Source organism: Actinia tenebrosa, unplaced genomic scaffold, assembly GCF_029948245.1.
Source record: "Actinia tenebrosa isolate PJP-AT-01 unplaced genomic scaffold, QUT_ActTen_1.0 PGA_scaffold2__45_contigs__length_23673736, whole genome shotgun sequence".
NCBI lineage: Eukaryota > Metazoa > Cnidaria > Anthozoa > Actiniaria > Actiniidae > Actinia > Actinia tenebrosa.
In genome coordinates, this window is record NW_028292579.1 from 6,095,247 (window position 1) to 6,111,033 (window position 15,787).

General features: G+C 41.6%; 1 protein-coding gene across 1 annotated transcript; it reads left to right on the forward strand.

Moving 5' to 3' along the window:
- The first annotated feature begins 216 nt into the window (after positions 1 to 216).
- On the forward strand, positions 217 to 8,899 carry LOC116299085 (F-box only protein 15). Its single transcript, XM_089033607.1, has 16 exons — positions 217 to 398; positions 626 to 781; positions 1,605 to 1,709; positions 1,805 to 1,915; positions 2,309 to 2,401; positions 3,314 to 3,523; positions 4,098 to 4,144; positions 4,397 to 4,500; positions 4,966 to 5,048; positions 6,196 to 6,251; positions 6,553 to 6,636; positions 6,888 to 7,000; positions 7,216 to 7,277; positions 7,754 to 7,791; positions 8,352 to 8,431; positions 8,761 to 8,899. The coding sequence occupies exons 1-16, from the start codon at positions 313 to 315 to the stop codon at positions 8,848 to 8,850; spliced, it is 1,518 nt and encodes a 505-aa protein (XP_088889733.1). The 5' UTR covers positions 217 to 312; the 3' UTR covers positions 8,851 to 8,899.
- Positions 8,900 to 15,787: the final 6,888 nt, after the last annotated feature.

The following is a 15,787-nucleotide window of genomic DNA, read 5'->3' on the forward strand; positions in this document are numbered from 1 at the left end:
CGGGTTCAACTGCTCACAAAACCGCTAAAATAAAGCAAAAATATTCAATGACAACAACATATCTTAACAACATATCTTTTCATGAAGAAAAAGTAAGAAAAAGTCTTTTTACAGAACTGCTTTTCGTTTTGCACCCGGAAGTCGTTTTCCCTTACGATGACGTCACACACTCTATATACCACAGGAAGACCATCGAGTGTATAAAGGGCCTTAGAAACAAGATGGCGGACAAACAAACTGAAAAAGTTTGGGACGTAAGAGTTACTAAAAACTTGAATTTCCGGGCCTAGATCGCCATGATTCGCTTTGGAAATGAGCAACCAAAGACACCAACAGCACCTCTCGTCATATTTGAAGGGAAAAAGAAATAGTCCTTTAAAAAACAGCTCAAATCCGAGGTATTACAACTGTATAAGTTAGAAAATGTATACTTTATGGGGAAATTTATATAAACTAAACGCGCTATGAGCGTTCAAAAAACCCGACCCGATTGTGTTCCGTGTATCCTTAAGTATTTCCATCCCGGATTTCCATGTCCATATGCTTTTGCTATGCTATTGTTATTCCATCTCCTATTTTTACTTTTAACTCAATTTAATTTTTTCTTGTTTTCATTATTAATTAGGCCAGCTGGAAGAGGTTTGCCAAGAAGCAGTGCTACGACAACAAGTATTGGACGCAAAAATCTTAATGAGGAGAAAACAGCACCGGCACGACCTCAGAACAAGATAAAACCTGAATATAGAGTAAAACTTGCAAAAAATGCTGATCACATAAACAGGCAAGACTGCTTAATTTGATTATTATTTTAACAATTAAGAATAATTAACATCATTAGCAGTAATGAAGTTGGACTAGGTGCCGAATGCCTCCATGAGAGATGAGGCTGTCCTGGCAACAAGGAGGTAACCATGCTAACCATCCAGGTACCACCACCTGGCACCAGTCACGCTGACCTATAACACTTACCAGGGAGAGGAGGCGGAGGGGGGGCACGAGACAGTTTAAACTTTTATTGACTTTATCAGTCTTCCTTGCATCCGTTTTTAGTGTCGGTCAATCACACAACAGCTCCCTCGTTGAGTGACAACCGACACTAAAAACGGATGCGAGGGAGACTAACTTTATCACGACCTATCAAGACATCTCATGAGGATTGATTGATATGATCCAGAATGATGGGCTCACATGTGGGACCTGCATAGCAATTGACCAACCCACATTAGCTTGCTGGAACACTGACCTGAAGGCCATGTCAGACATCAAGCCAGCTACAATATGATGAGGATCACATTGATCCACAACAATGGACTCATGGATACACCATGCATATCCATCTGAATATTTGAGATGGTACTATTAGGATGTTTATCCAAGCCATTGCCAAGCTAAGGTCTAACCATTGCAGATATATTTAGAGCATAAACAGCACCTTCTAATTAGATATTTTAAGTACTGGCTGTTGGTCAGACTGATGCTTGTTTAAAATCATGACCTCCTACGTAGCAAACCAATACCCAATTAAACCAACTGAGCCAACAACAGAGGGGGTAAATATTCTAAAGGAACTTAAATCATCTACTTGTTATTTATTTAATTTGCAGAACTCCAGATGAAATTCTGTTTAAAATTTTCAAATTCCTTTGTCCATCACAAATACTAGCATGTGCACAGGTGTGCTCTAGATGGTCACTTCTGTTACAAGATAGGTGAGAAAATATATATTTGTATTATTATTTGTGATTAACGGGTATTGAAATGTGTGTAAAATAATACAATCATTGTCTATTAATTTTGTGTATAGGAAACTATGGGAAGGAATTTTTCCAAGATTTCCACTTGAATTAAGAAAGTTATTTACATTTGAAGAAACAAGAGAAGAAGGCTTCGATTGGAAAAAGGAAATTATACAAAGGTATAGTGACTTACAGGACACTTGAACCATAAACAACATTAGCGTTTTTCCCCCAGGTTATTATTTCCTAAATTTTCTGCTGTTTTAAAACCTCTAAAATGAAGGATTGAATTCAAATGTACTGAGTGTTCAAAATAGATCTTATTATTTAGTATGCATTTTAAAAGAATGACAAAAACAAGAAGAGGTATTTGAAACACAGTTTGATTGTCCTCATTGCAATAAAATCTTTTAAATACTAGTGCTAAAGTTTGTGATTAAAGTTCTTTGAGCTCAGTTTTGTATAAAGCATTCACTATCTTCTACCTATCAGTTTTTTAATTTTTTATTTTTTGCCATTAGCCTTAATTTGGCATGGAGTTGATATCTGAGGTATGTTGTTTCTTTTTCCAGATGCATAAAAGCACGAAAAAGCAAGTTTCTTTCTCTCAAGAAAAAATTCAATCCATATACAGGGCTGCTAGCTGATGTACAGAAGAATTTAAAGTAAGTAAAAGGCATACACAGCATATGGTTGCATGTAAGAATCTGTTCATGAACAAGATACAGCTACTGTAGCTACATAATATGCATGTGAATACATAGGTATTTGTCAACAACACACTAAAGTAAGTAAAGTAAAGTACCTATATTTAACGTCGGTAGTTCCTTCAGTTGAAATTCAACTTCTATCAATGGAAGCCGACGGTGCGCACTTTACTCCCCTCTACTCTCTATCAGTGCTCTGTTTTAAGAGTATTTAAGGCTGAAGCTACAAGGATTAGAGAGAAGTCGAAACAGCCGTGGAGATCCTAAGGATCGAGCCGTGGACCTCAGCTCTGAAGGTCGCGCACTAACCAACTGAGCTACGCCTGCTCTGCTACCCCTGCTCCTGTAATAATCTAATCTAGTCTAATCTGATAATAAATAGGGAAACATAGGCCTTTTCTGAGTTTGATAAACAGAATGCATTGTGGTCTAGCTTCAGTACAAACAACACCATATAAGGCATGATGAACAAAAGATGTTTTTACCGAAGCTAGATGATGCACTATGTTCTCTATCTCAGAACAAGTCTATGGTTTGCATAATGGTGAGAGCACATACCTCTCACCAACGCAACCTGAGTTTGGGTCTTGTTGGGCTTGGTGTTATATGTGAGTAGAGTTGCTTGTTGTTTCTTTCCTGTGTGCCGAGGGTGTTTTCACAGTCTCTCTGGTTTTTCTCCCTCCACAAAATTCTATTTAAAAATTAAAATTGGAATGTCAGTAGACAAATTGCTATTCTGTAGAAATCCCTTTTCTTTGTGATTTTATTTTATTTTATAATTCAAGCCTGGGTGTGAATACAAATTACTTAGTTTCTTGACCAATACATTTAACTAATGCCCTTTTCTTTTTATTTCCAACTGCTAATAAGGACTCTATCTATTCAGTGGAGATTGTGCTTCACTGACACGAGAGGTCAAGCCTACTGGTCCACAGCAGAGGAGACGACATATTTTGCTTCATCTTTGTCTACTCGATGGCTGTCCCTTCAGCTGCCACCTCTGACACAGTTGAAGGAAATGAAACTATTTGCTTGTGTACCAGTCTTCTTTGACAAGTCATGGAGGCCTCACATCAAAAGGTAAAGGATGAAATAAATCATTCTATTTTGTGTTTTCTATATTGAATATCTCAGCAACAAAAAGAGATATCAAAATGAGAGTAGGGCCATTCTTATTTATGATGGAAGGGCTTTAAAATCAGGAAGAGATCCTGCATGCTTGATAGGCACTTTAATTATAATCATGGATATCTTGTGCTTTATGCTAAACCAATCTTTTCAATCCTTGAATCAACTTCTGGGCTGATGGTATGCCAGGACATGGATGGGTTATGAATCAAATTGGAATTAAACGTGCTGGGTTTAGGGATTGAGGAAATAAAGAGAAGGCACGGGAAATCCTTGAATCAAGGGAGAGGCATGGAGGAGAGAGAGGGCAAAGGGGGAGGCATAAAGGAGAAAGAGGTAGGGAGGGGCATGAAGGAGAGGGATGGAGAAGGGGTGGCAGGAAGTAGAGAGAGGGAGAATGGAGGGGTAAGGAAAGAGAGGAAGAAGAGAAAGGCATGAATTAGAGAGGGGGTGAAGGGAAGGGGAGAAAAGTGTTTTCTACTACTTCACCATCTTTGATTGCAAATGTCACTTTTTATGTTTGTAGTGCAACAACCAGGTCTCTGATGCTACAATATGACTTTAAGGCAAAAGGTAAATGAAAGGAAAATTGTCACTCTAGCTACTATTAAGTAGTGGATGGGAAGTGTTAAAACAACCCTTGGCTGACAACTTACATCAATGCCACTTCTCTTCCTTATTGAAAACTCAGTGACACCTTATCTTTGAACCAACTCACCACGTAACCCCTCCCCCTACCAACAACTTACTGACCACTTATTTACATGCTGGAAATTTTGAAAACATTTTTCACCTTCTTATAAGCATATCTATTAATTATTTTAGATACAGTATTAAAGAAGGACAAAGCAGATACAGAAGGTGACATGATTTCTGCACACTTCCTTCCTTCAGGCCTGTTAGTGACATGTTGGACAGCATCATGGAAGGTAACGCTGATGATACAGCTGTTTTCGTATGAATGTAAAAAGCTGAAAGTGAAATGACAAGGCATGCGCCAGACCAATCGCATTGTACAAGAATTAACTCCATCTAATCAAATACCTGGAACATGTTACAAACATCATGTGCTGACACCATCACCACCAAGGTCATAGCACTGCCAGACCAATCACATTGAGCAAGGAAAAAATCAACTCATTAAAATGTTAGACAACATCATGGCTACTGCAAGGCATGCATAAGGCAATGACCTTTGTACAGTCATACGAAAACTGCTCTAGACATTGTAATGCTGTTCTTAAATTTCTCTAATCTGTTTCAGTTGGTAAAAGCTGCAATGATCATAGATGGCAAAGCAGCGCAGGATAGCTTTTTCTCTTGCTATTTACTCAGTGCTAATGCAATGCTCAGTGAATAAAGTAAAAAATTTTAATTCTCTCTTTATTCTGTAGGATGGAGGTGAACTTGCTTTTGTAACTGCTTGTCTTAGTTACCATCAGTTGCTTGAAAGAGTGATGTTAGGATCATCAACCATGTAAGCTAGATGTGGTAATATAAGTCAAGTCTATCGACATTGACTATTACACTGTGAATACCATAACTATTGACAGCGAGTTAACCAATCTGCTGCTTTCTGACTGGCTCTACTACTGAAAGTTGGGAATGTATTGTTTTCATTCTACAATTTGAATGGTTGTGGCCCCCATTATAGTTGTCACACTGTAAATACATGTAACATGCTACCCATAGACAGCTGTATTTAGTTTGCAAATTTCTGGGCTTCAATGGTAAAGGCCCGGGGGGGGTACTCCCCTATATTTGCTATACAGTTTTGTGCCGCCCTATAGGGTATGGTTTTTCGGCTTTTGGGTCTGGGGCAGGGTATCATTTTTTGACATTTTGTCTGGGATAGGGTATCATTTTAGTCTGGGATAGGGTTAACGATTTGGTCATTTTTGTCTGGCGTATAGGCTACGCTTTCTGCCGGCACAAAAACAATAAAAACGTTAGTGAATATTGATTGCAATCTGTTGAAAAACCGTCTTTTCCGTCTTTTAGTCTGGGATAGGGCGTACAATTCTTAGTTTTAGTCTGGGGTAGGGTATGTAAAATCAAATTTGTAGGTCTTGGATAGGGTCAGGGTTTTGAGGTCCTGGCGGCACTCTCCTACCCAAGTTGGGGTGGTAGTACCCCCCCGGGGGTAAAGGGCTTGAGATAGAGACACCGAAAAGAAAGTTGGTGGGAAGGGAAGTCTAAAATCAACATGTGAGTTGAGAGTTGTGTGCTAAAAACATTAAATGTAAATGTAGTGAGTGTGTAGATCGCATACTTAAACATTAGCCTCTGACGAGGGAGACGTGGCAATGCCAGACTCCTCTTATCGCGACGTAAAATAAAAGAATATTTGATATTTTAGTTTTTGTGTTACCTCCCTCTTCAGTTAGTCTCCTTCATCGTCATCCTTGGTCCATTCCACTGCAATCCACTTCATTCTCACTTTTTCCAATCTATGTTTAAGATATATAACACTCCTTCACACCAGCCAGTATTTGATGATAGGGAGATGTGGCAACGCCAGACTCCCCTTATTGCGATGTTATTTGTTAACTCCCCCTTCAGTTAGTCTCCTTCATAACCATTTTTGTTCCAAATCAATCTCCCTTTTTCTCATTCATCTTTAGGATATACAAGGCTCCTTCACACCAGCCAGTATTTGATGACGTGGACCCCCAATATGGTAAGGTATATGTTTGCTTCTCTTAATATAATAAAATGAAATAAATAAAATAGGATTTAGCAGTGGCATTCCTACAGAGTGGCTCTTCATCCACTGAAAGTGCAATTGCCCTGTTTCATAACTATCGTCACATCAAAACAAAGTATTGTTTTAACGCTAGGGATCATGGTCGCTCTCACCGCTACACCTATCAATGCTTCTCTTTCTTATTGTACCACAATCAATAACTGCCTTGTCACTGTCCCCTGTCCCTATATTTCAATGATTTACCAATGCCATTCACTTTCTTGGGACCTGTCAGGTCTTCATGGCTACTCTGCAATGGTTGAACTCAGAAACCACAAGTCTTCTTACTGGAGTCAACAATTCAGAGAACTTTATCACAGTAAGTTAAACACCTTTGTGTATACCACTGAGTCATGTGACTCCTCATTTTCAATACTCATTTCATTCTTATTCAGTAAAACGTGCGCATGCGGAAAAGCCGTCGGAACAAAATACGGCTCTGGTAGACGTCAATCAAAGTGTGTAATTGGCAATGTCGGAAGCATTGAAATTGATTGACGTCGTTTGAAAATGAGGTACAGAAAAGAAACTTTGTAAAATGACGGGGTTATTTGTCGTCCCGTTATCTAGATGGCTTCACATCAGACTCTGTTGTTCTACGTGGTCTTGGGAATGAATATGGCGTCTTCTCTAAGAAACTGTCTTTACCTTGGAAAACGGAGCTGTTTCGAAACATACTGCAGGTAAAGAACACTAACTAGTTGTCATCTGAATGTATTGTTCTGTGAAAATTTTATACAATTGCTTCCGTCTGATTAGGAATAATGTCTCTTGTTATGGGCCCTCATTGTTTGAAGGTCGGTGCATCTTGATCCAAACACTGTTGTAAAACAGATGTCCAGCTCTATACTCAATCAGGCGCAAACCTTAACTGATTTTAATTTTTTTTTTTTTGTAGAATACTTGTTTGTTCGATATGACAGTAATCGATGAACACAGACGGGCTGTCTGGTGTGTAAGGTACGTTTAACACCGAACCCAATGAAGGGCCAGGGAGGTACTGGCTTTTTGGGGAAAGGGGGGGGGGGGGTTAGGAGGGGGTTAGGAGAGGAGCCGACCAGTCGGGTTGGTCAGGGGAATGATTCCTTTGATGCTCGAAATTTTTAAAATATAGACCTTTTTACCTTGGGCTTAATGTCGGGATAAGATAATTTGAGCTCTATCCATATTCATGTGTCTTCTTATGCGCAACCATCAAACGAAGGAAGTATACACTTGGGAATGACACATGGTCTAAAATGGGAAAACATTACGCCCAAGGTTAAGAGGCCATTTCGTAGCACATTTTCCTTAATTCCTTTCTTTAAATTTATCTCTGATTTCCTTTTTAACTCGTGGATACGCGAAGCTTAGAAACGAGTTAAAGTTATTTTATCTGTCCTAATCTATTAGGCTTATGTCAGTCGTAAATCTCGTTCCGCATTGCTTCTTTTCAGTTCGCCGGTACTAATTCATGTTAACAAGGAAGCAAACGGTAAATATATATATATTTTTTCCTGGTTACCTTTCGCTTGAGCTGATTCAGTACACAGTCTTAGAGAATCTGATATAGAGGCAAGGGAGGGCGCTACCCAGTGCAGTATCCCGCCCCACCTCTGCAAGTGAAGTATGGTTTTTGTCTTCAGGCATCTAGCTTCTAAAACTAAAGTCAAATCGCAGAAATTAATGGACTGTTTGTTTGCATGTATGTTAGTGGTAGTAGTGTGTAGAAGTAGTCAGTATAGCCACTCAGTATCGAGCATTCCAACAGGTTTCTGTAGGGCTGAGAACTACGCTTGAAGGCAGAAAAAAGACCTTCGCAAGAAGTGTGTATTTACTGATATCCACCATCTAATTCAATTAATAAATCGAGTTCCCTAGTTTAGACCATTGTTTTTATCTTGTCCATTAGTATATTGCTGGTTTTCAATGTTTCCAAAGAGAATGAAAAAAAAAGACACGGCGGCCATGTTGGATGATATAACAAAAGAGATGGCGGCTGTGAAAACCATCAATAGATTATTTTCAACTAACCATATCTAAAATTGTCTTCAGTCAATTATTCAGCAGATGGTGAATGTTTTTACATGGAGCACTGCGATGATCAAGGAAGTATTCGCATGGACTTCGTATGGGTCAGTAGTAATCACGAACTGATATTCCAATAGTTAATCTCGTCCTCAGAGCCTGTTCGTAGTGACCAGTGCCCTGTTGTACGAAGGGTGGATATATAGAGCTCTTGCGCTATCCAACGGATAAATCTTATCCAGTGTAGAAATCTATTTGATAACAGCATCGATTTATCCACTGGATTACGATTTATCTATCGGATAGCGCTATATATCCACCCTTCACGTACAATCGGGCCCAGCAGAAAAGTAGGTTCTGGGACGAGATTGGATATTTAGGGGTGCGCTTAATTCCCTTGTGTTATAAAATCTAATCTCTATTATTAATATTATAGAATTCCACGGAGGAGCAGACTCGTGTTGCTGATGTCGAGTTTCGCATTAAAAAATCCTCTGTTAATTCGTGGTTTGGAACCTCGTACTAGTCCACTTCAAATGAAAAACTGGTGGTTCTGCGCATGCTCGGAAAGGGCGGCCAAAGGAAGGGCTCGTTGTCTTGCTTATCCCATAACCCTGCTTCTGAGATTATCTTGACAGCACCATGATATACAAGGAAATGGAAAAAAATCTAATGAAAAAAGATTTCTTTACTTTTCTTATCTTAATCATATTGATTTTTTAAGTGTTTTTTTAAGTAATATATTTATGTGGTTAAAACGTCAGTAGTTTCACCGACGTTATCAATGCATCGTTTTGAAAATTAACATGTTCTTCAACAAAAATCTTATAATAAATATGTACAGTATATGCCTGTGCATGGTTTCGAGAACGCTTGAAATAATTTCTGGTAGATTAAGGAAGTTGAAAAATAATGGGTTTAGTTCCAAAACGGAATGAGAAATCCCATTCATATTCGTTTCCTGACTTATAACCCAGAGGTTTTTCTCTGTATCGATTAAATTTGAAGGTTTGAAGTAGGAAGTAAGAATGATTTTAAAAAATGGAGAAAAATATTTATATCTCATGGACGATACCATATTCAATTGTAAATGAAAACACCACTGGTAATTTGAAAGTATGAACGGGTGTTGAAGATTCGATAAGTAGTATAGGGAATGGGGGTTCCAGCGCAATCTCAACACGGGGCAAGACCCGCGTCAAAAATCCACCTACGGACGACCCCCACTCCAAGTGTGGTTGAGGGCAACAGCGCACTTAAATATGTTAGTCTATATATGGAGTGCGAAGAATGTAAGAGAACTTTTAAGAAAGAAGCGGATTTGAAAAAGCATTTGAAAATGAAGACGAAGTGTATGAGCAGTTATGATTGTGGATGTGGTAAGAAGTTTGAGACTAAGGTTAAATTGTTTTGGCATTGTCAGGACTGTGAGTACGACTACGACGACCTAAAAAGTGCTTGGTATTAGGTATAAAATATTTCCTATTATATAGATGGAATCCCAAAGCAACTTCAGCACGGTGTCAATACCCGGTAACGGTGAGATTGACGTTAGACAGTTTTGGCGTCAGTCAGAAAGGAAGGTTAAAAGGACTCTCCGAAAAGGTATAGAAGAATTAGGAGCCCTGAAAGCGAGCATAATGGTAGAAGTAAGTTTGTCAAAAGACGAGGTAATGACGACAGCAATGTTGCGATCAAAGTCGTTAGTGATATTAGAATCCACGAATCTGGATAGGTCACTCAGTGAAGCCTTAGAAGCAATAATGGAGTCGCTGTCTAACTACACGAAAGAAGGATCGGGTTGGACAGTAGAGGAGGTTGAAGGAATAGAGATAAGTATAGCCAGGTACGTACCCATACGAGGGGGGAGTTACGTACCGCTACCAACGTGGGTAGAAAGGAAGAAGGCTATTGTAAACGTGAAGAATGAAGACAATCGATGCTTTATGTGGGCAATCGGGTCTGCACTGTATCCAGCAGAGAAGGATCCCTGTAGGACAAGTAAGTATCCCACAGATGATTTAGAGTGGGATGGTGTGGAATTTCCCATGCAGTTGATAGACATCCCCATATTTGAGGAAATAAACGATCTAGCAATTAACGTTTACGGAGTCAGAGAGCAGACGATAGTACCGTTAGTTCTGTCAAAAAGTAAAGGAGAGCGCGTACATTTATTCTACCACGGCGGACACTACTCGTGGGTTAAACACATTAGCAGACTATTCTACAGACATACTAAGCACAAAGGCAAAAAGTACTTCTGCGACTGCTGCTTGCTGTCATTTACATCCTTAAATACCCTAAAGAAACACGATGAGATCTGCCGCGGAGTCGAAGAAGTGGCGCAACGGATCCAGATACCCACCAACAAAGAGCTTTCATACGCAGACCATCAAAAGCAGATGCAAGTGCCTTACGTGATATATGCAGACTTCGAAGCGTTGATAACTAAGGAAGAGCAGAAACGTGGCGCCACGAATAAGGTAGGATTACACGAGATCTGCTCCTTTGGTTACATAGTAGTCAAAACAGACGGTAAAGCAAACCCTCCTGTGATTTACCGAGGTAAGAACGCAGCTAATGAGTTTCTAGAAGCATTGCGAGAAGAGGAGGGGGAGATTAGAGAACAATTAAGACGCCCAAAGAAGATGGTATTTACCAAAGAGAACCAGGAGGCTTTTACCAAGGCAAAGAAATGCCACATTTGCCAACATACGCTTCTCCAGTTTGGAAGACGAGCCAAGAAAGCGTGGGATGAAGATGGAAAGTATCTAGGAGAAGCTCATTTTAAATGCGGGAAGTATGCTAAGAAAGGTGAGAAGCCGGGAAAGCCCTCCACCCACTGCATTCACTGCCACAAAGCATTTGTTGAGGATTTCTATGTGGATAAGGTTAGGGATCACTGCCACATCACGGGTAAATACAGAGGAGCGGCTCATTGGAAATGCAATATAAACTTCAAAGTAAATCCAGACATGGAGATTCCGGTGTTCTTTCACAACCTCCGCGGTTACGACTCCCATTTGCTACTACAAGGAACAGACGGCTCCGACGTCAAATGCATACCCAACAACAAAGAGCGCTACATGTCCGTAACTGTGGGTAAGCTAAAGTTCTTAGATTCGCAGCAGTTTATGGCGGACTCCTTAGCAAACCTCGTAAAGTATAACACCAACTTTCCCATTTCCAGTCAATATGGCGCGGAAAGGAAAGGAGTCTACCCATACGAATACATGGATTCCTGGGATCGATTCAAAGAGTCCCTACCACCCAAAGATCGCTTCTACAGCACCCTAAACGAGTCCGGTATAAAGGATGAGGAGTACCAGCATGCGTTAGACGTGTGGGAAAAGTACTCCTGTGAGAACATGGGGGACTACCACGACATCTACCTACGTTCAGACGTAGTGCTGCTTGCAGATGTTTTCCAAAGCTTCAGAAAGATGGCTATGGAATATTACGGATTGGATCCCGCTAATTTCTACACGGCTCCTGGGCTCAGCTGGAGTGCTTTGTTAAAGAAGACAAATGCGCAGTTGGATCTCCTAACGGAGTACGACATGTATCGGTTTATGGAAGACGGTATTCGTGGCGGCGTATGCGGACCCAGCCGACGTTACGCCCGCGCAAACAACCCCTTAGTAGAGCACGACCCAGAGAAACCAACCACATACATTTACTACCTGGATGCGAATAACCTTTATGGTTGGGCAATGTCACAGTACCTACCTGTGAGAGACTTCGAATGGGATCCAGTGAAGCCGATAGACTTCTACATGCAGGTAGGAAAGGAGGAAGACAAGGGTTACGTCTTAGAAGTGGATCTGGAGTACCCAGAGCGCCTGCACGACGAACACAATGAGTTCCCCTTAGCACCAGAAGCGATAGAGATACCATTTAAGCAGCTAAGTCCGCTGCAAAAGCAAATGTGCCCTGGTTACAAACCGTACAGGAAACTAACTATGAACCTGATGGATAAGAAGAAGTATGTGGTACATTACCGCAACCTGCAGTTCTACGTGCGACACGGAATGCGCGTAGAGAAGATCCACAGAGTCCTAAAATTCACGCAGGAACCCTGGATGCGCCCCTACATTGACTTTAACACGCAAAAGCGTACCGCAGCGAAAAATGACTTCGAGAAAAACCTCTTCAAACTGATGAACAACAGCGTGTTCGGAAAGACAATGGAGAACATCCGCAAGCGCGTAAGCGTAAAAATAGTCAGCACCAAAGAGGAAGCAGAAGCATACGTGTCACAGCCAGGCTTCGTTAGATACGTAGAAATGCTGAACTTCTACGTGATTCACATGAAAAGGGCAAACCTCTTACTAAACAAGCCCGTTTACACAGGCTTTACGGTGCTGGATCTATCGAAGCTGCTTATGTACGAGTTCTACTACGATAAGCTTAAGCCAAAGTACGGAGACCGCTGTCGCCTCCTGTACACAGACACCGACTCCCTAATTCTAGAAGTGCAAACGGAAGACGTTTACAAAGACTGCCTCCCCGACATAGACGAGTACGACACCAGCGGTTACCCGAAGGAGCACTTCCTTTACTCTGCGAAGAATAAGAAGGTAATTGGGAAGATGAAAGACGAAATGTTAGGAAAACCCATAGTAGAGTACGTGGGTCTGAAACCAAAGATGTACAGCGTGCTAAAGTTAGACGGCGTAGAAAAGAAAGCTAAAGGCGTAAAAAAGTACGTGGTTAAGAAGGACATTACGCACGAGTCCTACCTCAACGTATTACGAACACGCAAGGAACAGCGGCATAAGATGAACAGCCTGCGCAGCTATGGTCATCAGATACATAACGTCACGCAGGAGAAGGTGTCACTGTCTGCATTTGACGGTAAGCGATGGATGTGTGATGACGGAGTGCATACGATAGCATTCGGACATCACACGATAAGCAGTTCTTCCATGACGAACCCACGTGTGGGGCCATCGTGAAGATAATACAAGATGGGCTGACCCTTCTTAGCTATTACGCTTCGGATCTGGTAAGTTTCCAAAGACCAATTAGGATCCGTAGCTCTTTTGGATCCTCCTTCTAATTCACCCGGTCCGTAGAGATATCGGACTGTGACATTACCTAATTTTTTTTCATGGGGGAAGACCGCCCTCGAACTTCTGACGTAGGACTTGTGTTCCACGTGTTTCTTTTTTATGGCATCCTTGGGTTTCATTCCCGTAGCCCTGGCCGCCTCGTTGTTCAAAGCCGCGACGACCTGGGGGAGCCTCTGGGTCCATTCCCTGTTGCGGTTGGAGGGATCTTCCAGCTCTTTCCAATACTGGTATCCAAAGAGACGCTCAGCCAGGGTTTTATTGAATCTTTCGACAATGCTCTGACCCCTGTGGTACTCAGCTTCGGCTCTCCTAATCTTAGTGCTGTGGTCTTTCAGGGTCTTAGTAACCACGCCCATGAACTCCGTCCCCGCATCCACTTGCAGCAGCTTAGGCCATTTCAAAACGCGTTTATAAATCCTACCTAGGGCTTCTGCGACTTCCCCAGAATCCTTGCTGGTTATGGGTTCGGCGTCCTCGTATCTGCTTGCGATATCAACTACGGTCAAAGCGTACCTATAGGTCTTCTTTCTCACCTTGTCGTGCGGCAAGAAAAGCAAATCCGCCTGATGAACTTCATTGGGGGTATTTACGGTAAAGCTGGGCCTGGGAATGTACTTAGGCACGGGAAGATAGACCTGCCAGAGGGTTTGTTTTTTCAACCAGTTCTTAGCCGTTTCATCTGATACCCTGGCCGCGGTCGCGAGTTTCTTGATAGCTGACGCTCCTTTCCAATAGCCTTCAGGCCCATAGTAAATCCTTTTGAGTTTGTCCTCAGTTCGACCCATTATATGAATTCCAAAACAAGATTGATCTTACGTCCGTTAAAATCCACCGTCTCTCCGTCCACTTTAATGGTGATGTTTATGCTTTCTACCAAATTAGACAAGTCATAGCTCAAAGAAATGGGAGTGTATTCTTCTGAGTCAAATGGATTACCTTTGGGTAGAAACTTGGACATAAGAGAAGACTTTTCTCCATTGTTGTAACTATTGACCAAGTCGCAATAGACTTCGTAAGAGGATGCGACTTTCCATTTCACAGGTACGGCTGTGTCGGTAATTGTCTTGCCCGAGGCACATAATAAAGATCCCAATGGGTCAGACTTTCCAAAAGTTACTGAATAGTTTGGCATATTATGTTTGAGGGTCATTTCGTGCGGCAATCCCGTGGTGAGAGTATAACCGTGTTTTGCTAATTCCTTAGCAAGGGTGATTGGTTTGTAATGTCCATCGGGCAGCAATACGCCTTGATAATTGCCGCCGCCTTTATGCTCAGTGACCAAGGCATTGACTAAATTATACCAAGAATTGTACAAAGAACAACTAACCAGCCTAACCTTATGGGCTTTAATGGGGGGATTCAGATAAGTGGTAAAGTCATTCTTGTCGCTTTCCAAAAAGACGATCATATATTTCAGGAAACACAGTTCCCTTCGTTAGAGCAGATACGCCAAAGCTACGCCTCCGGCCAGCCCTGCGACTCCTACGAAGACCAATTCGCTATCTTTTTGTTTCTTAGAAGGCTGATAGTAATTCTTGAACTGAGGCTTTCTTAACCTAAAGTCGGGGTGTGCTTGCGCATAAAGTTTGAAGGCGTAGTCCGTATTTTCGAAGTTCTTGTCTGCCTGCATTTTATCTTGGTAGTTCTTATCCAACCAATCCCTGTAAGCTTGTCTTTTTTCATTCCAAGCTGCCACGTCTCGCTGATATTTCTCCAGCGCTAAGTCGTGTCTCTTTCTTTCGGCGGCTAAATCTCCGCTGCGATCACCTCTAACTAATCTATCCAAATATTGACCGCCATAATTAGCTCCAGTGAATGCTAAAGCTGCAATAACTCCACCTGCGACCACGCTAACCATATATATTACACCGTAGGGAGGTACTTTTCCTTCCGTAGGTAATCCTTTACCATGATAGCCCCGCCTACGGCAGCGGTCATCTTAGCAAAATTAGCGAAGCTCTTGCTTGGGTCTTCAGTAAAGTCTTCTTTGAGCACTTTCTTACCTACCCAACCAATACCCGCAACGATGGAAGTAATGATAGCTGCTTCTTCAACAGTTTTCAATAACGCGGTTGACATTATATTACAGAGCGAGAAGGTTATTACTCCATTTCAGGGATCTTACTTTTTCTAACAGCCGGCTCCACAGGTGCGTGCACGGGCGCGTGATATGTTGCGGCCTCCCACTTTACTTTTGGCTTCGTAGCCCGCCATTGTAAGTAAAGGCTACCTGCTGCTATAGCAACTCCTAACGCGCCGATGACGTATCCCGGATTAATAAAGGATTCCTCTTCTTTTTCCTCCACCTTTTCTTCCTTTTTGGCTTTGTTCTTCCTGTTCATCTCCGCGAGCTTCTTCCCCGCGGCAACTCTGCCCGGAGATTTAGCC

What these genes read in the sequence shown, in the direction of transcription:
- LOC116299085 (XM_089033607.1), top strand. Translation starts at nt 313, where the DNA reads ATGAGCAACCAAAGACACCAACAGCACCTCTCGTCATATTTGAAGGGA. An exon ending in AATGCTGATCACATAAACAG is followed by an intron (nt 782 to 1,604) that starts GCAAGACTGCTT and finishes TTTAATTTGCAG; the next exon opens with AACTCCAGATGAAATTCTGT. An exon ending in TCACTTCTGTTACAAGATAG is followed by an intron (nt 1,710 to 1,804) that starts GTGAGAAAATAT and finishes TTTTGTGTATAG; the next exon opens with GAAACTATGGGAAGGAATTT.